The sequence below is a fragment of the Epinephelus lanceolatus genome, chromosome 12, assembly GCF_041903045.1.
Source record: "Epinephelus lanceolatus isolate andai-2023 chromosome 12, ASM4190304v1, whole genome shotgun sequence".
Classification (NCBI taxonomy): Eukaryota; Metazoa; Chordata; class Actinopteri; order Perciformes; family Serranidae; genus Epinephelus; species Epinephelus lanceolatus.
This window is the reverse complement of record NC_135745.1, coordinates 27,232,707-27,255,768: the sequence shown is the minus strand read 5'-3', so window position 1 is coordinate 27,255,768 and position 23,062 is coordinate 27,232,707. Positions and strand designations below refer to the sequence as shown.

General features: G+C 42.6%; 3 protein-coding genes and 4 non-coding genes across 8 annotated transcripts; 6 read left to right on the top strand and 1 right to left on the bottom strand.

The window, feature by feature from the left end:
* Positions 1–177: 177 nt before the first annotated feature.
* On the top strand, positions 178–2,818 carry setd9 (SET domain containing 9). The gene has a single exon (XM_033650875.2). It carries the CDS (start codon positions 240–242, stop codon positions 1,098–1,100), a length of 861 nt encoding a protein of 286 aa, XP_033506766.2. The 5' UTR covers positions 178–239; the 3' UTR covers positions 1,101–2,818.
* A 2,389-nt stretch (positions 2,819–5,207) lies between these two features.
* On the top strand, positions 5,208–10,193 carry eif4a2 (eukaryotic translation initiation factor 4A2). Of its 2 annotated transcripts, none has more exons than XM_033651475.2 (11): positions 5,208–5,354; positions 6,186–6,243; positions 6,348–6,480; positions 6,680–6,819; positions 7,236–7,404; positions 7,488–7,597; positions 7,925–8,068; positions 8,427–8,564; positions 8,676–8,765; positions 9,018–9,097; positions 9,379–10,193. In XM_033651475.2, exons 1-11 carry the CDS (start codon positions 5,326–5,328, stop codon positions 9,521–9,523), a joined length of 1,236 nt encoding a protein of 411 aa, XP_033507366.1. In that variant the 5' UTR covers positions 5,208–5,325; the 3' UTR covers positions 9,524–10,193. The 2 variants fall into 2 exon arrangements, with proteins under 2 accessions (XP_033507366.1, XP_078029319.1); XM_078173193.1 differs by having other exon boundaries at positions 5,269–5,360; positions 6,198–6,243.
* LOC117272559 (small nucleolar RNA SNORD2) lies at positions 6,519–6,591 on the top strand. The gene has a single exon (XR_004502952.1). It is a non-coding gene; the product is annotated as a small nucleolar RNA SNORD2 (small nucleolar RNA).
* Positions 7,056–7,129, top strand: LOC117272558 (small nucleolar RNA SNORD2). The gene has a single exon (XR_004502951.1). It is a non-coding gene; the product is annotated as a small nucleolar RNA SNORD2 (small nucleolar RNA).
* Positions 7,649–7,830, top strand: LOC117272557 (small nucleolar RNA SNORA81). The gene has a single exon (XR_004502950.1). It is a non-coding gene; the product is annotated as a small nucleolar RNA SNORA81 (small nucleolar RNA).
* Positions 8,129–8,310, top strand: LOC117272556 (small nucleolar RNA SNORA81). Its single transcript, XR_004502949.1, has one exon. It is a non-coding gene; the product is annotated as a small nucleolar RNA SNORA81 (small nucleolar RNA).
* A 4,805-nt stretch (positions 10,194–14,998) lies between the features above and the next one.
* On the bottom strand, positions 14,999–22,250 carry b3gnt5b (UDP-GlcNAc:betaGal beta-1,3-N-acetylglucosaminyltransferase 5b). The gene is made up of 2 exons (XM_033649870.2): positions 22,110–22,250; positions 14,999–17,288 (listed from the first exon to the last, which is right to left on the bottom strand). The coding sequence occupies exon 2, from the start codon at positions 16,996–16,998 to the stop codon at positions 15,835–15,837; it is 1,164 nt and encodes a 387-aa protein (XP_033505761.1). The 5' UTR covers positions 16,999–17,288; positions 22,110–22,250; the 3' UTR covers positions 14,999–15,834.
* Positions 22,251–23,062: the final 812 nt, after the last annotated feature.

The window sequence follows — 23,062 nt, the reverse complement described above, 5'->3', positions numbered from 1 at the left end:
GTCGTTAATTATGCCTGGCTTAAAGTGTTAAATTATTCGATTTTATACTCATTAACTAAAACATTATAAAAAATTGTCGCAAACTGAAAAATATCTTATCAAAGTTTGACAGTTCTGAGACGAATTTTGATATCTCAACAAATGTGCTTTTTATTTTGGAGCGACTTACCGGAAGTGACTCTGAAATCCACAAAAACAAGCTCCTTCCCCCATGTCCGACATATCAGACGGCGACCTGGATGTTTAGAACTGCTCTAAAAAGATTTCAGAACAAATGGAAATCGTACAGACACAGGTTTGTGCCTTGGATTATACTGAACCTGTCTAAAAATGAGAAAACTTTGCGACAGGTGCCGGAGCTCTCTGAGGACAAACTGGTGCCAGATGAGGAGGTGTCACATAGCTTACTGCAGCTCTTCAGACTCCTGCTCAGGAGCCAACATGTCACCCATGGGGAGCCCCGAGCAACTCAAACTCACTTTGTCAGACAGGTAACAAGCGAAGAAGACCAAGGTGGAGGGAACTCAGTGTGTGGAGATGATGCCATGTTTCAGTGTCTTGGGTTCTGCATTGACCGGAGGCCTAGCACTTTGCCCTTTGCAGGTACGGGAGTGTTTGTCACCAAGGGATTTGTACCCAAAGGAGCCACAGTGGCCATGTACCCTGGCACAGTCTATCAAGCCTATGAGCCAATTCTCCTCCAGTCCATCAGGAACCCTTTTGTATTCAGGTGTATTGATGGTGTCCTGATTGATGGCAATGACAAAGGCATCTCCAAAATGGTGTTCAACTCCTGCAGTGGCAGGGACAGACTGGGGCCCTTCATGATGAGTGACACCAGCTGGCTGACAGAAAGTCCACTAAACCCACTTGCTGTTGGTCAGTATGTGAACAACTGCTCCAACGAGTCGCCTGCCAACGTGTGCTACCAGGAGTATGATGTGCCACATAAGTTTCCCATCGAGCTTCGCCAGTATCTGCCTAATGTCAACTACAGCAATGACACACAGAGGCCTCTGCGCTGTGTTGTCCTTGTATCCCTCAGGGACATTACAGCAGGAGAGGAACTCTTCTCCAACTACTACACCATCGTGCGTTAGAGACAAAGTACACTCAGCTGTTCTGCTTTGGTGTCAGAAGTGAAGAAAATGGATATTTTTCCTATTTCATACAACATTATAACTGTCTGTCTTTCTAAGGGGACAAATGATTTGTCTTTGTACACTCAGCATTGCACTGGAATAAAGGCAGGAGCACTGTAATATGAAAGAAACAAAGCTGCTGTTATTTCACAGAGTTGAAGGAAATTGTAAAAATATATAGAAAGATCTCAACTTAAATGGGCCAGGGACACAGGCCACATGGGACCTGCATGTTCCAGACCTGATCACTGCAGGTGCAGTGGCATGTCCAAACCATTTTGAATAGGGTGGCAGACGTTGGCCACTGACTTATGAAGGGCTGGGCAAGCATTAATTTACCTATATGTATAGTGTTAATATCTATTTTAATTTTTATCACTACAGTATATTACAATTTCTTACACTCGTGTTTAAAATGTGACAGAGTGCCCCAATAATGAGTTCTTGAACCCGTAAATGAGTTAGCATTTTTGAACTCACCCTCTGACTCGTCTCAAAGTCAATGGGTTTTTGGTAAGATGCTTTACATAAGGTCTGTGATGAACACAAGCTTTAGAGATGTCACGTTTTGTTCTGCAACATAAAATACATCAATGAAAACCACACTTGTGAATGCTGGCTCAAAAAGGCAGCTGCTAACAAGTACCTGAATTAGACTAAAGTACGTCATCATGCTGACCACAGCTTGATAGTGTCGTGGTGGTGGTTTACTTATGGCAATTGCATTTGGGCTTCAAAAATCATAAAAGAGGTGCTCATTTGTGAACATTATCTTACATAACAAAATGTGCAAGTGCCATAAATGTTTGTTTGCCACAAAGGTTTTATGCCACTGTATGTGTTGTGTTTCTGTGCAGTGCAGTGCAGTGAAGTTTGATTGATTCAACTAACACACCTAAAACATGGCTTAATAGCAATAATATTAAACAAAAGTACAAAATTTGACTTCATTATAACACAAGGTTCATAGGCAAAGCAATTTTCTTTTTCCAGACACATTTTCCCCACAAATACACCATGCTAACAATATTAGCATAAGCCTAAAACACTTATAAGTATGTGACACATCAAAAGCCCTGATTGGCAGCCATTGTGAGAATGATAACATTTAAAAGGAGAAAGCCGTGAGTGGGACAATGGATCACAGTATTGTATGGAGAAAATTACAACAACGCATGGGGAAGACGACCTTCCACCGAAAGACTAGACAGTATCACAAAAGCTACCTGTCTTATTTTTATTGCCTTGTGTCGTAATAAGAGTGATAACACACGTTACAGAAGCTATTGTGCACAGATATAAATACAGGTGTGCCTTGAGATTTCGGTGTGCCCTTTGGTGTGCCACTGGCTTAGTGGCTCGCAGACTTTTCCACTTCCATTAAGCCAGCAACAACAGCAACATTTAACAAAGTATGACAAATTTTGGCTCTATTATAACTCACAAGGTTCACAGATAAACACGTTTTCTCCTCATATATACCACATGCTAACCTTATTAGCATAAGCCTATGACATTTCCTGCTCCATAAATTATCATAGCAGCTCACCGCCTTTTCTGCTACTCGGGGTTTAATCGCACACAGGACTTAAAAATGCGATTTGTTTTGTGGAGGCTTGATTGTATTTGCAATTTACTGTTTGTTATCTGTGAAATAAAAGTGCACAAAAACGTTGTTTTCGCTCAGGGGAATGGTTTTCAGGCTACAGGTGGCCACCCCAGGCCAGTGCCAGGCAATTGCTGGACCTCTGAGTGGCGGATAAGGTATTTACTTAAGAAACAATACTGCAATTTATAAGTACTTCAAGTAAAGGTACTACATTTAATGTCACCTAAGTAAATATACAATGCAAAATGTATGATACAGTTTTTATTTCTTCTTAAAAATTCTATGTCATAATATTGGATAGTTATGACAGATGTATTGATATGTAAGAAGCATGCTGTGATAGAGAAGTAGTGAATACTGCTGGATAGTTCAATCTACAAAGATGTTCAAATGCGCTGGATGAAAACTTTAACCTTCAAAGTAACCAGTAACTCCAGGAGCATAAAGGAACTAACCACAGCCTTGTAATGGAAACTTACAGTAGGACAGATCCATGTTATCAGACTGGTTATAAAACCGACAGCGCTGTAGGGGGAGGGATCAAGTGATCATATTCAAGTTCAGTTTTTAAAAAGTGTGCAAACTTTGATGTCACAAGGAAATCCATTCACATGATTTGTTCAATCAGGAATTAACATCAACTTCATCCACATCTGGGGGCAAAAACAGTAGACAGGCACATCTGTGGTTAAAAGGAGTCTCATGAGTAAGTCAGCTGACTCTTTCATACAAGAATATTACCAAATGATGACAGACAGGGCGAGGCACCAGGCACACAGACGGTTGGAACTAGAAGAACAATGGCAATACAGAGGGAAGCAGGTCATGGTGATTGTAACATTGGGCTAAAACACTTCATATGAGAGGAAAACACATGGATATTACATGATGTAGGTTATAATAGTGTAAGGATCTGGGTGAAAAGTGCAAAGAAAAGGCTGTTTAATATCAATTTGGAATTACTCAAGTCCAGTAAGTAGTGGAAGTTTACACTATAATGCCTGGCATCAAGAAGGAAACCTTGCCCAATTGTTTCCTCACATCATGCCACATAAATACTGGTGAGACAAGTTTGTCTAATCAGGTTTCTACAGGATGATTAATGTACCAGGTCTCCCTCTGCTCCACCTCCTTCATTACACACCCTGCTTACATATGGGAGGGAGTGTCATGATGACAGGTACAAGGAGTCATTCCTGCCCAAAGCTTTATAGTTTTCTGTCCCAACCAGCTCCAATGTATGTTTTGTATGGCAAATTTGCACATCTTATTATCACTCTACCTCACTGCATCCTGTAGTGTATTTAAAGTGTATTATAGTATATTCTTATATTGTGTATTCTACAGATAGTTGCAGAATATGCTAAGGTTTATTACTTTTTGATTTTTAACTTTCTAGTGATTTTTTTTTCTCTTAAGTGAGGTATGTGTACGACTAGGGTTGTAACGGTATGAGATTTTAACGATAACAGTCTCAGGAAATACCTTGGTATCACGGTATTACAGAATTTATGTTATTATCAGTCAGAACAACCCTTAAAAGAATGAAAACAGAGGGGTTTTATTACTACAAAGTAATAAACTAAAGAGGAGATTATTTGTCTAGTTGCATTTTTTCCCCCAATATCGTAGATAAGCAAAGGTACACAGTATGATAACCATCAACTTTTTTTATCACAGTATACATACACACAGTATATATAAATGTTCCTCATGTGTCCCATAAAAGTACTGGTGAGAGCACTTTCTGGTTATGCGCCCCTAAACTGTGGAATTCACTACATCTGGATACATTAAAATCTTGATTTTTAAGTTTTAACCATTGGTTTTTACCTTCTATCTATCTATCTATCTATACAGATATACATACATTTACTTCTGTGCTTTAAAACCTGTCTCCAACATCAGAAAGAAAGAATGTATAAAGCATTCAACAACTGTGATAAGCAGCTGTGCTTATGTCACACGCTGCTGTCTTATATTATATATCTTATACATTTCATACTCCACAAATTTGCCTAAATTAGGCCTGTAGAATATATAATGTAAGAATAAACCGCACTAAATGCTGCACTTCTTCCTCTAAGCTATGGTTTCAAGATGATAAGGGATGTGAACTTTATCTTGTGCAATCTGTATTTTTCTTAATACACTCTTACATTAATTGTATTTCATGCACTCTGTAATTTTTCTTCATTCATTTTCATGAACTCCTCTTCCAACGGCCTCAGACGAACCCTCTCTGTGGTTGCACAACCTTGGCAGGACGAGTTTTGACCCGTCAGAGACACTGTAGCAGCCCTGGCACTACTTATTACTGCAATATCCTTCCGCCGAGAAATGTAGTCTGGATCAATTTTCACATTTTTATCGGTAAATGATGCACACATTTGTGTATAGAAGGTAGTGAAAATAATTTAATGTAATACAAATATAAATTCAGTGCGCTGAGACAAAACCGACGACGTTACTGGATTCTTTACATTCATCGGTGAAAATAGTCCGGCTGCATAAAGGCAGTTGGCATCGCAGTTGGCGATCTTTCCATTCGCATGCTGAAGTTGGGAACGGATCATGTCTTGCGACTCTGCTGATTACAACAGGTAAAAGTCGTATATATTGTGTCACTTTTTAACCACAGTATTCGATCTTTAGCTGTATGCAACTGTATCGCGACGGCGTGCACTCTGTTTGATGTCAAATTATTTATTTTCTAGCTGACAGTTAGTTAGGCCCCAACTGCTGTGCGGACGATGTGGTTGCTAACGGTTAGCTTTGTGACGTTAGCTGCCCAGCTACCCCGCGCTCCAAAATTGCGCTACTAGCCGTTTAAATGAAAGGTGCTTCGTCTTTCTAGCGTAAAATGCAACAAGACTGGTTTGTGTTTTTGAAGCAACTTTTTGCTGTCGTGGTCGGTCGGCGGTTGTTTTAGTCAGAGGAACCGTCGGGCCAAGCTAACGTTTCAGCTCGGCCTACTTCTCAGGCAACAGGAGCCAGCACAGGCCCAACTGTCCGACATATTGGCGAGCGATTTTTGATACTCAAATTTACATGAATTAACAGTGGGCGTGTGAGCCGGTCTGACACCTCTCCAGGTTACATAAGAGGGAATTTTTCGGGGGGGGGGCAGGTAGCAGAGCGCTGCTCGTGGAATTCGACACGTGCGCCCAGCGAAGCCCCGGCCTCTGTAATGAGATCCTCTGGGCGTAACCCAGTGAGACCCACTCACTACATTTCTGACGTAGTTTCTACGTTTTAATCCCTTAAAGTTAACTTGAAATATGCGAGTTATTTTCACAAGGACCGTCTTGGCTTGACAGAACACGTGGCGGAAACGAAAGCTCGTCGTAGCTGCCTCTGAAAGCAGCCTAATCTCAAGACATCTTTCAGTTTTGTCATTTTATCATATAACCTATGTCTATTCTCTTGCACAGCTCAAAAGATAGAGACCATGGGGGGCCAGATGGAATGGAGCCTGATGGTGTCATCGAGGTAAGAGCACAATTAAATACCCTTTTTAAACTCTAATTTCACAGATTCAAACACAAATTCAGCAGTGCTTACTTGCACTCACAAACTATTCTTTTTTCCTTCAGAGCAACTGGAACGAGATTACGGACAACTTTGATGATATGAACCTGAAGGAGACTCTTCTCAGGGGAATATATGCATATGGTTTTGAAAAGCCATCTGCCATTCAACAAAGGGCGATCATACCTTGCATCAAAGGTAAAGAAAGTATATATGTAACTGATGAGTGAATTGTTGAGTGAAGTGATGCTTTACCATCTTTCGGGACTTACCCATTAATGGGGATAACTTTTTTTCCACTGATCACTCGCACTTCAATGTATAGAAACCTCAATCTTAAATGAATCACTTCAAAATCTTTTCTTACTGTGAATAATATTTATCCCCCTGCCATCAGGCTATGATGTCATTGCCCAGGCCCAGTCGGGCACTGGCAAGACGGCCACGTTTGCCATCTCTATCTTGCAGCAGCTGGACATTGAGATGAAGGAGACTCAGGCTCTGGTGTTGGCTCCCACCAGAGAGCTGGCTCAGCAGGTATGCTGTTTCTGAGGTCACAGTGACCTCAACAGTATCTCAGACCTATACAGCATATTGAGGACACTGATTCAATTTCTAAGGTACCATTTTTTTTCTAAACTTTTCAAAATTCTGAAATTTGTGAATCACAACATCTTTAAGATTGGTGTAGTCTCTGTCCATGGCTACATCGATCTGAAATCTGGCTTAATTGAATTGATTGTTTCAGTTTTAACATGTTGCTGTGGAAAACTGAGTGATGTGATGGCATACCATCTTTCGGGACTGACTCATATAATGGAGATTTCTTTCATTTTACTGATCACTTTTAACAGTTATTCCACAAACTGTGGAAATGTCTTGTCATGCCATCTGCACCACATCCTGAATTTGTTTTTTTGTTTTGTTGTTTTGCTCCTGTCTCCCCTCGTTAGATCCAGAAGGTCATTCTGGCTCTGGGTGACTACATGGGGGCAGCCTGCCATGCCTGTATCGGAGGGACCAATCTCCGCCATGAAATACAAAAGCTCATGGCTGAGTCCCCCCACATTGTGGTGGGTACACCAGGACGTGTGTACGACATGCTTACCAGGGGACATCTTTGTAAGTGACAGACCAAAAAAGCATTCTCCAACAAATCATCTCACAAATAAAAGCTTGACGTTTAATGTCTCATTCCTGCACAGCTGCAAAATGCATCAAGATGTTTGTCCTGGATGAAGCAGATGAGATGCTGAGTCGGGGATTCAAAGATCAGATCTATGAGATCTTCCAGAAGCAGAGCACGAGTATTCAAGTAAGTACCTTGTGGACAAAACACTGACAGTAAAAATGTTAAATATGTAATCCCTTCTGCATTAACAGAAGTCTGCTATAATTGTGCGATCCAGATTTTATCTGTTTCGTGCAATAATGCTAGCAGAGTATTGCGTGGAAGGAGATTATTGCCCACTGCACTGAAAATGAGATGTGGTCGAACCTCTTTCTTAATGTTCATTGGCCTCTGTCTCAAGGTGCTGTGCCACACTTGGTCCTGCATTTAAATGTTTTACTTTAAAAAAAATACTGCACTTCAATTTGATTTGATTGGATGTTATAATTAAGTGTTGTGCATCTTCTACAGGTGGTTCTGCTCTCTGCCACCATGCCAGCAGAGGTGTTGGAGGTGACCAAGAAGTTCATGCGAGACCCCATTCGCATCTTGGTGAAGAAGGAGGAGCTTACCCTCGAGGGTATCAAGCAGTTCTACATCAATGTGGAACGAGAGGTGCGTTAACTTATCCGTAACACTTCACTAAGTTGCCTCACTGTTGTGAATGTCAAATGTTCCTTCTCACTAAAGCACCCTGCTCGAACTGCAGGAGCCAAGCCTCAGGTTTAGCTCATGTGGCCGTGTAAGCATGGGTACACCAGGGAAGGAGATAAAAAGCACAGTATCGGAAATGAGGCTCAGGGGGACCTCTTTCTTAATGTCCAGTGTCCTTTGTCTCAAGATCCTGTGTTACACTTACTACTTTTGTGATGGAGTTTAATAGATACTTGATGAGCAGGCTTGAATTATGACTTGTCAACTTAACTTTGTTCATTTAATAACACATTACGTGGCTTGTTTTTCATGTCTCCAGGAGTGGAAGCTGGATACTCTGTGTGATCTGTACGAGACACTGACAATCACCCAGGCTGTCATCTTTCTCAACACCAGGAGAAAAGTCGACTGGCTGACTGAGAAGATGCACGCTAGAGACTTCACTGTCTCTGCTCTGGTAGGATCCGCTCCCCGTCTGTTGTGTTGGATCAATATACTCTAGTCTTGTCGAGGCTTATCGGTATTAATGCCGCACATTTCCCTAACTAAAATAATCCTCTGTTCGCAGCATGGTGACATGGACCAGAAGGAGCGTGATGTGATTATGAGGGAGTTTCGGTCTGGCTCAAGCAGAGTTCTGATCACTACTGATCTTCTGGTGAGTAGTGAGTGTACTATCATGATCAACATAAAATGTCACTAAACCCCAAATGTTTTAAATCCTGCAACAGTCCTTAAAATGACCAAGCAGTCAAAACTTTTGGGAGAGTAGGGCTCATTCTCCACAATGGGTTTTTCTTTTGTAGAAATCTGTTACTTATATACGAGCGACATTAACACATGCACAATATTTTTAGCCCACTGTCTCTTAGAATTGAATATAACTTGAAATGCTGTCCTCTCTTCCCAGGCTCGTGGGATTGACGTCCAGCAGGTTTCCCTGGTCATTAACTATGACCTTCCTACAAACCGAGAGAACTACATTCATAGGTAAGACACATTGTATATCACATCAATGTAATCATACCAGATATAATGGTAAAAATACGCACACATATTAAACAATAATTGGAAAGTTACATCTTGAGCAGTGACATCTTGCGTGTTATAACAAAGTTGATCTTCAGTGTTTGTGATTGGCTTCATGGCATTCATGTTTTCTACAAATTTAGTATTTAATTAATAAAAACAGTAGTTGGGCATTATTGCACCAGTATGTGTTCCTTGTTGCCTGTGAGTCTCACGGCAGGCCATCTCTTCCCCCCTTCCAGAATCGGCCGTGGTGGTCGTTTTGGCAGAAAAGGAGTTGCTATCAACTTTGTCACTGAGGAGGACAAGAGGATTCTTCGGGATATCGAGACGTTTTACAATACTACCGTGGAGGAGATGCCTATGAATGTGGCCGACCTGATTTGAGCCCTGAGATTATTATTTTTTTAAACGCAGTGATAGCGATCGTCCACTTGCATTGTGCTTATATTATTCGAGGGGGAAAAAAAACTTCTCAATGCTAAACCTTGGATCTGAATTTTGGTATGTGTTAAAAGCGAGGTGACTTCTATGGTGGTCCCTCTTGGACAGTTGTAGATTCTAACCTCGACAGACGGCTGGTTGGAGCTACAAAGCCATGGGTTCTGTAAACTTAAAGGTTCTTATCAGGTATTTCTTTCCATGTTCAATTAAGATGTGTGTATTCGATGTTCTCCACCATTTAGTAACTTACTTGTGGACTAAAAGGTATAAGTGCTGTATAAAGTCTGCAAATTATGTTATGCTAACATATGTGCGATGTATTGTGGGACTGCTTAATAGAGGCACTTGTCATGTTTTACTGTAGATTTCACTTGCTTTTTATTATCTTTTGTGAATGTGTTAATTTAAATATACCATATCTTTTTTTTTTTTTTTTTCTTTTTAATCCCACTTGCTCTATCAGAATTCCTCACTGGTTGGCCATGTTTTGCTGACATGTGGTTTTACCCTTCCCAGAGTATATTGCTATTTACCCCCCCTTGACTACTTTTCAGATTTCCTCCTCCCTAGAATTGTATGAATGTCTTAATAAACTGAAATTGCTGTAAGTAAACTCGCTGTGTCTGGAGTGCTGGTGTCAAAGTGTGCAGTGTGAGTTGTTGTGGTATTTGAACACTAGAGGGAACCTGCAGGTTAAAGATGGATGGTGATGGTGCATTCTTAGAGTAATTGGTATAGAAATGCCACCTACACATCCCTTAATCACAGATATGGAAGAACTGTAACAGCACCACCTACTGGCAGGCAGCAGTGTGACACCATACCCCACAATACTCGGTCAGATTTTAAATGTACTGGGGAATACTGAAACTGCAGAGACAAATGATGCATGTAAGGTTTACAAGTAAAATTAATTCATGTGTTTTAGTGATTTGCTCTTAATTATTTACACTTATGTTCAGTTATTTACATAGTAAAATATTTGCAGCAGCATTGTTAAAAACAATTTGTTGTGTCGTCCTCAGTAATCACACATTTACTTAAGTGTTAAGTCTTACTAGCTTCTCACTGGTTAATTAAGAGCCATGTGACCCTTAACAAGGAAGTGGGGTTTGTTGTGAAGCTGCTGAAGTATGGAGAACAGTAAAGTGTTGCTTAAGAGAATATCTGTCTGACGTGCTGCTGTGTACTCTCAACAAGAGTGACCCAACCACCACACAACCAGCCCATTCAGACTTCTTTCTATACACAAACATTAGGATATTTTCCTCATTCTGCTTTCCTGATACTAAATATGATTTCTAAATTGGACTTTTATGCCTCCATGCAGTGGCGTATGGTCATCAGGTCGGGCCCAAGTGCAAGATTTTGCACCTGAACAAGCTGCAAAGCTTCGATTTACTGGTCCATCTACGTCCCACCCCTCACCTATGCTCAAGAGTTCTGGGTGGTGACTGACAGAATGAGACTGCAGATACAAGCGGCTGAAATGAGTTTCCTGTGTGGGGTGGCTGGGCTCAGCCTTAGAGATAGGGAAAGGAGCTCGGAATAGAGCCTCTGCTCCTTTGTGTGGAAAGGGGTCAGTTGAGGTGACTAGCTTTTAGCTTTGCTAAAAAAAAAAATGCAAATCAGCTGCATCTTTTATCAGTTTTTAATGTGAACATATATCAATCTGATATTTCCTGCCATCACCTGCACCAGGTTATGAGGACTGACAGCACTGTGCACGGGGCATGTGCTTCTGAAGGGTCGTGGTTATAGTCATTCATGAAAAATAAATGATCTCATACTTTTTGTTGAAAAAAACATTGATTCGCTATGGAAATGAATCCAGTGTGAGCATCAGTCATAAGAGTGACGACTCTGCTCATAAGTTTCACTTCTCCTCAGCTGTGGTTTGCTATTATGGACATCTGGTTGAGAACCACTAGTCAGCAGTGAAATATGCAACAGTTCCCTCTCAGTGCGCTCAAATAAAGAGGGAGTTCACATTTCCTATAAATGATCTCAGCACCCTGTGACCTTTGTAAAACTTTGCAAGGTACACAGGAATGACATTTTTGTCTTTTTCCTCCGCATTTCAAGTCTTGATCAACATCACAAAGAAGAGAAGTTAGGGCACAAATTGCAAAATATCTGACCAGTATGTATCTCTTTGAGGATGAACACATACAAGCGACATATTTGTCATGTTGCGTCATGAGCTGGCTGCACTGCTGAAACGCCATCACACTTAACTGTGAGACTGGGGAGTAGGACGTGGGGAAATGATACGATTCCAACAGTCTGTTTAATCTTAACTTGCTTACCATGTAGCTTCATATTTAGCACACAGACATGACAGACTCTTCTCATCTAACGCCTAATAAAAATGATGTCAAACTAATTTTTACGGCCTTTTTAAGCCACTGACATTGACCTATTTTGTGTATAAGTTTTGTACCTGTCCGGATAAATTGTGCAAACGTCCAGTTCCGAGACAGACTCTCTCTTTAAGGTCTCTTTTTAATAAGGCGTAGTTATAGCTGGCCCATGGGACTCAGCTGGTGCACTGACCATGACAATCTGCAATTACATGATGCTTGTCAACACAACTGTTTTGCAAGGCATCCTCTTAAGAAGTGACTTAAGCTGTGCGGCTGATTCTCAGTAATGATCACTTCTAGTGAATCTAAAAATAACAAACCTATGTCAGAGGGAAATTAGACTAAGGAGCTCACACACATGACATGACATCATCATCATCACATTTAGATGAATACCATGTTTGTGTCGATATACTAATAATAATAATGACAATAATACCGACCCACAGTCAGTTACAGCGGTTTAGTACAGATGTAGGCAGCGGCTTGTGTTTTTAGGCCTGTCTAAATCCTTTGTGTGAATTATTCTTCTTAATGCGTTGCCATGGAAACAGAGCAGCTGTTTGGAGAACAGCTAATCCAGGCAACATCCCATTTCAGGATGAAGTGCCATAAATAAACATATGGACAATACGCTGTAAGTCGAGGTGAGTGGAGGGCGACATTTCCATGACCTTTGCCTGGAAGACACGGAGACATTTACGTGGTGATATTAAAAGAAAGGTGGGTATTTGCTGAGGTGAGATTTGATCAAATTCAATACTCTCAGAGAGGAAACCTGACTGTTGCAGATGATAATGGATATAAAGCACTGTAAGGAATGAATCAGATGAAAGGTGTGAGTGTGAATCTTGGCTTAGTTTGAAATCCAGTTTTGATTTAATCAGCCACATAACTGAAAAACGACCGCTCAGCTTTGTTTGTGTGACGGTTTATGACATTTATCTGGTGCATGTTGAGCACTGACACAGGACCAGCCAGTTATTACTGTTAGCAGTGTACCAGATGCCTCCATGGACCAGACACCCCTGAGGACTGCGATGACTTTCTGGCCGATGCCAGAGGTATTTTTGGCTCCAAGTATCACATGCCAGCTGGGGAAAAAAAAATCCAAATCATAGCAGTGTCCCAGCTGACACGGTCAGGCAAAGTCCATTCCTTCACTTATGAAGATGTGATCGGGTGGTAAAGTGTAGACTACTTTCATGGAAGATGTTTGCACTTGCACGTTAATGAGGTTTGTGCAGCAGCTCCATGTGTGCCGCTGCTCAGCAAACTGTTGCTATGGAGAGGAAGGGCAAACATTTATTCTTTGTGTGGTGCAGTAATTGGCATCTTGCACACAGGGTTTCAGAGCACTGCTTTGAATGCACGTCCTTTAAGTACCATTGTGGTTTAGTGATGGCAGAATAGCAAATGTGGTCAAAGTGTAAGCAGGCTTCGAGTGTGACTGTGAACACGTGCTCTCTCTGGGTCAGACGTCAGTGCTGTAAACGGTTATTTTTACAGGTCTTATAGGGAAATGCACTATATCTTCATGAAGGATGTAGAATTATACACACTGGTTTTTATTCATGTGATTGAGAAAGTACTTTAGACGACAGCTTTAGATACTTATTTATCTTGACTTGTTAGTTAAAGACATTCTGGATAAGCAGTTATGATTCACAACAGCAGAGTCACCAGAAGAAAATGCTGACATTTCTGCAAACCACGAATGCGTTACATTTGCACATTTCATATGAATCATATCGTCATCATTATCATCATAAGATGGGAATGTTGCGCCATTACGCCGCCTTATCGTTCCGTATAAAAGGTACGATCACAGAATGGGGGTACAGATGTGTCTCGACTTTAACAGCACCAAAAACGGCGTTTGTGTAAAAGAGAAAGCCAGCAGGATGGGAACATGGGCGAGACGGGTGTCATTTTGTGTGATGTGCGCAACCCACCGCTGGGAGATTTAAAAAAGCGGCTTGTAGCAGTTAGCAGCTAAGTCAGAGAAGAAGAACAGTGGCTTCTTTCTTTTGTTTTTGCTTTTCTTTGTGCGTGCTGTGAGAGCACTTTGGATCAACTCCAACTTGGATCGAGTTGACTCGACTTGATTAAATTAAGAGTTCCAATATGTCCATGGCTGAGGAAAGTTCAATCTATATCTGTGAGCATGAGCGACTCCCTGTAGAAGCCAGAAACTTAGAGAAGTGTCTCCAACTTGTGAAGATATCAAGTATGAAGTCTGGAGCTGCTCCATACACCGGTGGTTCCCAACTGGTGGGTTGAAGTCCAAAAGTGGGTCGCAGGTCCATTCTGAATGGACCACAAGTGATATGCAAACATGTCAAGTTTGTAAAAAAACACACTTTATTTTCCGAAGTACAGTGAATTCCTGGCACAGAGCTTTTATTTTGAAGTGCCGACACAGACAGACAGCTACTTAACAGAGACACGGAAGTAGCTTGACGACATGGCCAAAGGCAAGTATGATGCTGAATATATTAAACTGTGTGACCTTGAAGTAATGACTTCAAAATTGGAAAAAATATCCAAATTAAAGGAACATAGTTTGACATTATTTGGAAATATTCACTTTGAAGTAAGTATATAAAAAGTCTGAAAATCCATAATGTGTTGTTTCTACGCTTTGTTTTTTTGTACAGATTTAACAAATGAGACATGACATGTTAATGAAAGAGCTACAGATGTGCTGGTGGGCAGATTTAGTCACCTTAGGACAGACTCAGGGTAGCTGTGTCAGCCTGTTTCCGGTCTGTGTGCTAAGATAAGCTAATCAGCTGGCAGTACAGACATTAGATTAGCAAAAGTAAGTGTGAAAACAAGAAGTTGTAGTATTGCAGGGGGCGTTATGTGTCAGGCACAGTCACTTCCTAAAGTCTTGTGGTCATCCTGTGGTTAAAAAATATTTTGAGAATATAGTTTATGTTGTAGTTTTAACTCAAAGTAATGAAGTTGGTGCTGATGGTTTAACCTGGCCAGCAAACTGACATTATTGATGCCACTACTGGCAATAAATTTAAAAAAAAAAAAAAACTTTCACTTTGGAGATTTTATTTCATTAAAAAACATGTTCACAAATTGAATTACAAAAAGAAATAAAATCTTATGACAAGAAAATATTCAATTTAGAGCGCACACTTTGCTCATCGGTACATCATTGTGATTTTCAGCACAGGAACTGTCTGTAAAGTCTTTTCATTTACACGTCTACTCTACGTCACTGTGAGGAATTTTGCACTTCATGACACGGAGACATTTTTAGATCTGACACATCACTGTATATACTGTGTATTTTTTTTTTCTTACATCGGCTCAAACAGCACACAGGAACACACAGATGTGGAACTTCTACATTTTAAAGTAAGTGCCAGTAAGAGGTGCGGCCGTGTGTTAAGAAAACGTTACCTTGATTTTTGAGTGTGACAAAATTTTGGCAACCCTTTTGTGTTTCACAGCAGTGGAAATAAAATCCAAGAAGAGCAGAAAGTAGTCTTGTAATCCGCTGGCTGAGATTGGAAATAAATTAGTTAATAATTTAAAATTCTGTTTGTGAGCACAGAAGGTTTGAGATGAAACATGTAAACATCATTATCTGAACACATTCTGCTGTCAGTGCAAAGCCAGTGTGATTGAATGATTCTCATTGACGTGTTGGTGATGTCACACTGACAGTGACAAACATGAATCGTCTGGTCTCTTTGCCTCTGAAAACACAGAACACAAACACTCCAGTGTTTTGACATGGATGTCCGACTGAAAGGACTGAGGTAATATTCGCAGCGATGATCCTCCTTTCATTATGACCTACGACACACTCCCTCGCTCTCTGTCACACACTGACACACACACACACACACACCTTTCGTCATACTAAAAAAAGGCTGCTTTGCATGGGTAGGTGTTAAAATAGTACGGTCTACAAAGGAGAGCCACTTTCACAGCTGTGCAGTACAGCCTCCCTGTGAGTCCAGAGGTCTTCTGCTTCACCTGCGGGTGGGTCGCCTTCTTCCACAGGTCATAAATATCCTCCACGTGACCATGTGAGGTCATCATCTGGTCATAGATGCACAGGTGGTAGGGTGCTTTGCCCTCGCCTGAGAAATAGACGTGCTCCTGTGGTGACACGCCAACTGCATTGCCGCAGATGCCCATAAACACATCGTCTATGTAAAGAGAGGCATTCAGGGTCAGCGTGGCTTGGTAGATTTTGTCCGCCACGTCCCTGGAGACGACGTACCCGGCCCCGGCTGTGTAGTCAGGGTACGACAGCCACGGGTACATCTCAAAGGACACATAGTACTTGCTGTCTTTGCTGCGGATTGGCGGCGCCCCTCTGTGCACCCGACCGACCCAAAAGTCTGTGACGCCCCTGCTGCTCATGTCCTGCAGGTAGGCGACCAGGTTGGGCATGTGGATGAAGATGTCGTCATCAGCGGTCATGAGGAAGCGGGCGTGTGCGCAGCGGCTGTGCATCCAGTGGAACTGCAGGATCAGTTTCAGGGTCAGGTTGTGAAAGGAGTCTAAAAAGTCTTGTTGGATCAAGTCACCATGGAGACGGTCCTCCTGGATGAGATGCTTCTGAAAACCAGCCCCGCTCCTCCTGCTCCTTAAGAGCTCCTCCTTCTGGGTCTGTGGTGCTCCTAAGGCGAACACCACCTTGACTGTCACTCCCAGGGCGTTCTGGATGTAGGTCTCGTTCCCCCAGGTGGATCTGATGGCGTTTCGCCTTTCAATGTTCTCCGGGGATGTTTTGACAAAGAGGAGGAGGAGGACGTCTTTGCCGGCGCACTTATCCGGGTGGTCCAGCAGGTAGCGGAAGTTGCTGAAACTCCTGGCCTGCTCTCGTGGGATGGTGAGGCTCTTGTTGATGTAGGTGAAGCGGTTGACCAGGTAGCGGTAGGAGTAGGACTTGACGTGGTTGACTACGCTGTTGTCCAGCTGCTCCCAGCAAACCATCACCACGGACAGCACCAGGCAGGTGGTCATCAGCTGCACACACTGGCATTTTCGTATCCGGCGGAAATTCACAAACATCCTGGAATCTTGTCACCCGGTGGCGGTGGTCCCTGGCTGGTTGGCGATGGTGGTGAAGCAGCTGGATGTGGAGGGGAGACGGTTGAGGTTGTGGAGGTCGAGAGTGTTGTGCCAGTGCCTCGGAGCAGCACTTGGTGGGTCTTCCATCCTAGGCTTTCCACATTCAGCAGGAGGCATAGGTGGCGGTGGGAGTCACTGGGTGTGCTGGGAAATGTCCTCCATCGCAGCAGAGTCAATCACACAGTCGCCCAACGGCTGGAGATTCATCTTTCACCCATGAAGCCGTCGTCCTGAAGTAGAGAGAAGAGAGAGCACACTGTGGTTACAGACTTCAATGGATGCTTTTAAAGGAGGAAGTTAAAATGCAAAATCATATTTTCTCGACATCAGCCTATGCCAGGGCCCTCTAGGGTTACTTAGAAGAGTTTTTTCTGTTTCAGTATGATGTTGTAATGATTTTGCAAACTGGATTTTTTTTGATGACATGCAGTCTCGTGTAACATTTTGTAATGACCATAAATAGATTGTCTGACACCAACCTAAACTACTAATCACCTCATGATGTGGGAAAGGGAACATTTTCAAAATCCATACATGTTGCTCCTGTGGTCCAAGACAGTCCAAACATATTGGAGTGCTAAAACTCAAATTTGTGATGTCATAAGGTTCAAAGCAGGGGTGGCAAACTCATTTTAGTTCATGGACCACATTTATAAAACAGAATGATGAGCAGCCTTCAAGAAAAAAGTGCAGTTTCAACAATCTATCTGTTTTTCTACATTCAGTCAGTCAACAACTAACGGTCGTTACAATCTACCACACATGTCGACTCCTGTGCAGCAATGCTACCATCACCACACCAAGCTAAGGTGGCAGCTGTTAGGAAGTAGGTTAAGTTATCCCTGTCTTACAAATCAAAAGGCTTCATAGAGGCTTATCAATAGGTTTTCAATAATATTGTTTTATGATTGAAGTCAGATACAGATTCTTTTGTAGCCCACTGGAGCTGCTTATTGGCATTCTTAAAATGTCGGTGTTCAGCCTCGTCCTGTGGACAATAAACGAGGTGCAGACTTCCCTCTGTGTCACCTGTTAGGAGGAAATACAGTGAGTGACAACAACTCTGCCCATATTTAAGAGTACTGTTTGCAGTGGAAACACTAGGGTCTAGGTACCATGTCTGAAGGGTTACTTTTGGTTCCAAAGGTACCATACTGAAGTGTTTGGTGGAAACCTTGCACCTCTTAGCCTATACAAATGCACCAATATAAAGTGTGCAGAGTCCTCAAGTGGGCCAGATTTGGCCCTTTGCTCGGCCAGTTTTGGCCCACAGGCCGTACATTTGACACCCCTGGTTTAAAGTCTGGAGCTGCTACATTGATATTAATAGGAAAAAACTGATCTAGAGGACACTAAGAGCAGCCAGGGGAATGTTCTGAGTTTATGGCTACACTTTCTGTTTTAGAAATGAGAACATTACCATAGAACACAGCTCAGTTGAGTATAAAAAATAAAACAAACATTCTGTGGGTCCACAAAATCAGGCTCCCATTCACTGTCTATGGCAATGGTTTTCAACTGGTCCAGCGGGGTCCGATTTCTCCTTAGTCATTAGTTCAAGGTCCATAAAGCTTAATATTTTCAGCATCATACATGCGTCGAGGTCGAGTCAACTGTAACTGTAAACACAAACAGAGTTGATCCAAAGTGCAAAGAAAGAAGAGAAACACATGCCCTCATCCACAGCAGTACATTGTTTAGCTTTTGGGTAGGACTCCTGTCTGCCTCTCCAAACTGGGGGCGTGCCGACTGACATCCACTGTATGTAATACACTGACTATGGATAAGTACCTCATACGACCCCACTTCAAAAGAGCCGAAGTATCCCACTAATTGATACTGTGTTTCTGCAGCAGCACGACTGAAACTACACTAGACCGCAAATACTTTGTGGTTGGATCTAAACTTGGCTACACCCGCTTGTGTTCTGTGCAAGAGTGGGTGGGGGTGAAAGGGAGGGGTTGACTGAATACAAAAGCCAACACAGCAAATGTGGCAATGCAAGCCAGTCCATAATGGAGGGGTTTAAGGTGCAGACCCACTGAAACCGCTGAGAGTCATGGAAAGCATTCGGACACAATGGACAGCGTTAGAATACCTCGGCAGCACAATGCGGGACGAGAATAGCCTGCTTCCGGCCGAGCCTGGGCTAAAAGCGAGGGGGGATCATGATGGGCCCGGGGCCTGGGACTCCCACCGCACCCCAGGAGCTTTTTAAACATCATTGGATGGCCTGTGCCTAATGGGGTCACTGGCTCAGAATGGCTCTCTTTTCTCTCTGCCTTGATAATGAGAAACTCTGCCTCACCTCTGGTTCACATCAGCCTCCTGCTTCTACACAGAGGCAATTACTGTTACAGTCAATTCATTCTTACAGTTATTGTTATATAACGCACTTTTCCAGGCAGGGCCACATACCTGACTTTACAGCCTTACTTACAAACAGTCATAAAACAAACTGCGGTTATAAAGGCTTATTGGCAATATAAAAGGAGGGAATGGCTTTATACTGGCCAACCTAGAGATAAGCATACACATCTGCTGGACTGTGGCCTAAATATGTAACATATAAATATGGGAGTGTTAGCATTAATGGACATGTCATGCAGCAAGACAGCTGGACATCCTTAAATCATCCTCCCACAATAAAAACATAGGCAGCAGAAAATGTCTGCAGAAAAGGCACAAATCAGTGCCTAAAAATTCACCATGAACTCAGGAAATGAAGTGTTTGGTGCTAAAATTTTCTGACTCCCTGTTTCATGTGTCCCCCCAGTGCTGAGACGAAACTTATGCCCTAACAGCCCGTTCCCACTCCCACCTCATCAGATACTGCCACTCAGTCCACAGAGGTACCTTTTGCAGTGGTGTGATGTGCACCGAAGGGCGGCAGGTGTTGACACAGCAAGCAAACAACCTCCAACTTCTGCCTGGGAGCCTGCTCTTCGTTTCTTATGTGAACTCAAAAGTCAATGGAGTTACTTCAATAACAATGTAGTGGGCTAGTAGGTGTTTGCTACAGTAGTGACAAATATCACATGTTGTGTGTCACGTGTCGAACCAAACTCGTCAAATACCCCTGCTTTGTGACATCCAACTGACATACCGACACACAAAGGCACCTTTTGTGGCAGTTTGAAACATTTCTGGCAACTACATAGTATGAAGAGCGACAAAGTTCCTATAGGGCGGGGGGGGGGGGGGGGGGGGGGGGGGGGGGGGGGGGAGTGGTGGTTTATGGGTCAAACAAACTCTGGACTTTCACCTGGGAGCCTGCTGTTCCCTGTGGTCACATGTTTCCCATGTGAAATCAAAAGTCAATGGACTTATTTCAATACCAATGTAGTGTAGGGTGGTTGGGCTCAGCCTTAGAGATAGGGTAAGGAGTTCGGACATCTGCAAGAAGCTCGGAGTAGAGCCGCTGCTCCTTCGTGTTGAAAGGGGTCAGTTGAGGTGGTTCGGGCATCTGATCAGGACGCCTCCTGGGCGCCTCCTGTTAGAGGTGTTTCGGGCATGTCCCACTGGTAGGAGGCCCCAGGGCAGACCCAGAACACACTGGAGGGGTTACATAGCTCATCTGGCCTGGGAACGCCTTGGGGTCCCCCAGGAGGAGCTGGAAAGGGTTGCTGGGGAGAGGGACATCTGGGGTGCTTTGCTTGGCCTGCTGCCCCCCCACGACCCAGCTTCGGATAAGCGGATGAAAGTGGATGGATGTGCTAGTATGTCTAATGTGCTGCAGTAGTGACAGATCTCACATGATGTATGTTTAATGACATCACGTGACATTAGTAACGGCTGTACTTTTTAAAAGCCAAACCATGATCTCTAAACCTAACCGCAGACTTTAGTTCCCTAAACTACAAACAGAATTTGAAAAGACACAATGCATGACTCAGGCGTAACTTCACATGCCATCCCTGAACGTACCCCCGTGTTATCTAACCATGCAGATAGTTTCGAGTTCTTCTGTAAAAGTTTTGAGATTCTGCCTCTGAGGTTTGTGCCACATGCTAAATTTAAAACAAGTATTAAAAAGCATTCAGCAGCAACATCTTTTTTTCTAGAAACAATATCCCTGTGACTCTGGATAATCCACATAAAACCTAAACAAATTCCAAAAGGGCTAATTATTTGGTAGAAAGCAGTGAAAATCATCCACGACTAACAGAGACATTGTTTCTGGAAAAACAAGTCGCTCTTGAATATTTGAATGCTTTGAGCACTGTATGTTCATTCACACCGTTTGTAAGGTGGTGGCAGAGATCCAGAGACACATACGCCACGACTGCATACCTAGATACTCTATGGATATTATTTAGGAGAGCCTGCCCTGTAAGGATGAGGCCCTTAACATACATGTTTGCCTGCTGCCTTTTACACATACACACTCTATAGTTTTAACACTTCTTTAAAGATATAACTGTAATTTGCATTACTATGTGTAGTTAAGGGAAGTAATTCTGACTTCCTGAAAAACAGAACACATCCTGTGGTCTATAGCCTATATGAGACTGGGCTACCTTGTTCGCACGAAAGATAAATCAGAAAGTGAATGGCCTAATTAACACACCCACAAAGGCAGAGCTCATGTGACAGGCGCTGAGTGTCATCAGCCAACAATGTGACTGTCTTTAATCACCATGGCATCTTTCTAAGATATGAACTATCTTTAAAAAACTTCTCAATTTTCAGCACTTCTTTAGAGTTTTCCTCAGATTATGATTATTTTAATGTGTGTTCTGTGGTCTTGTGATGGTTTCGGTGCACAATGGTTACAAATTAGGATTAATTATGCTTAGATTATTGACAGAAGGTGTTGTCGCTATCACGTCCTGTTCAAAAGGCTAGTCTGCTGTCAGTCATTCTCTCCGAGCGCTGCACCACACAGAGCGCAAACACAAGTGTTGATCCTCGCGCCTCTGTCTCAGCTGCATCTAAAACAAGCGCCCTGAAAGTCAACCACACCACTGGCATATTTCTGAAGTCACCATTTGTATAAATAGATTTGAAACACACAGACGGATGCAGGAAAGGGACAGAGGGACACTCACCGGCAAAAAAAAGGAAATAGATAATGTGTGTGTGAATCCAACAGTCTCCCCTCTCTCCGCTGAGTCTTCTCCCCCTGCTGCACAGATCCTCCTCTGTAGTTGAAGTTTACTTTTCCTTGAGATGACAGCCTGTCAGGAGCAGCCACCAATTCCTCGTTAGACAGTCTTGCGTGAGAATATCTGTGAGTGTGGGATCCTTCCTCTGCCCTCTGGATGTGTAGACTGTTAAGTTACTTGTTCATGTGCTGGTTGCCTTGGTTCTTCTCTATCTCCTCCCACCCTCCCTTTCCTCTTTCTGTGTGTGGGGGTGGTCTGCTCTCTGTGTAGGTGGTTGTAGAGAGAGAGAGAGAGAGAGAGAGAGAGAGAGAGAGAGAGAGATAGACAGAGAGGGAGGGAGGGAGGAGGAAAAAATGAGATGAAGGCCTGCCCTCTGTGCCTAATCTCTGCACTCTGCTCTTAGTGACACCCAAACACACAGGGTGTTGACACATAAATGACTGACTGTCATTTCAAAATGACCCTTGCAACAGTGGTTCTTTTTCCTGTTCTAGTTAAATTCTTTCAAATATCTAAATCAAACAAGATCAAAGGTCTTTGTGGGGTTTTTTGTTTGATATAGAGATTTAAATATTTTAAGAAGGAACCAAAGTTATTTAAAGCATCCTCCATTTGAATTTTTTGGTTTGTGAAGGTACATGTGAAGCTGGCGGGGGATAAAAACACCTATATTCCCTAAATTACAATCAGAACAACACATTCTCACTCCTACCTCATCACATATTGGCCTTTGGTCATGGACTTTCCACGTCCACATATGATGTGCAAGGTACCCTGGGTGTGTTGGTTGTTGACGTTCTGGGAGACCATGTCAAGTTCGGCCTGTTACATGTATCGTTTTCTTTCAAAATACACTTCTGTTCTCACTGGAAATTCATTGTTTGCATACAAAATAA

Coding starts and splice junctions, on each gene's coding strand:
- b3gnt5b (XM_033649870.2), bottom strand. CDS start 16,998: ATGTTTGTGAATTTCCGCCGGATACGAAAATGCCAGTGTGTGCAGCTG.
- eif4a2 (XM_033651475.2), top strand. CDS start 5,326: ATGTCTTGCGACTCTGCTGATTACAACAG. Junction 6,481..6,679: donor GATCATACCTTGCATCAAAG/GTAAAGAAAGTA, acceptor CCCTGCCATCAG/GCTATGATGTCATTGCCCAG. Junction 7,598..7,924: donor AGCAGAGCACGAGTATTCAA/GTAAGTACCTTG, acceptor CATCTTCTACAG/GTGGTTCTGCTCTCTGCCAC.
- setd9 (XM_033650875.2), top strand. CDS start 240: ATGTTTAGAACTGCTCTAAAAAGATTTCAGAACAAATGGAAATCGTAC.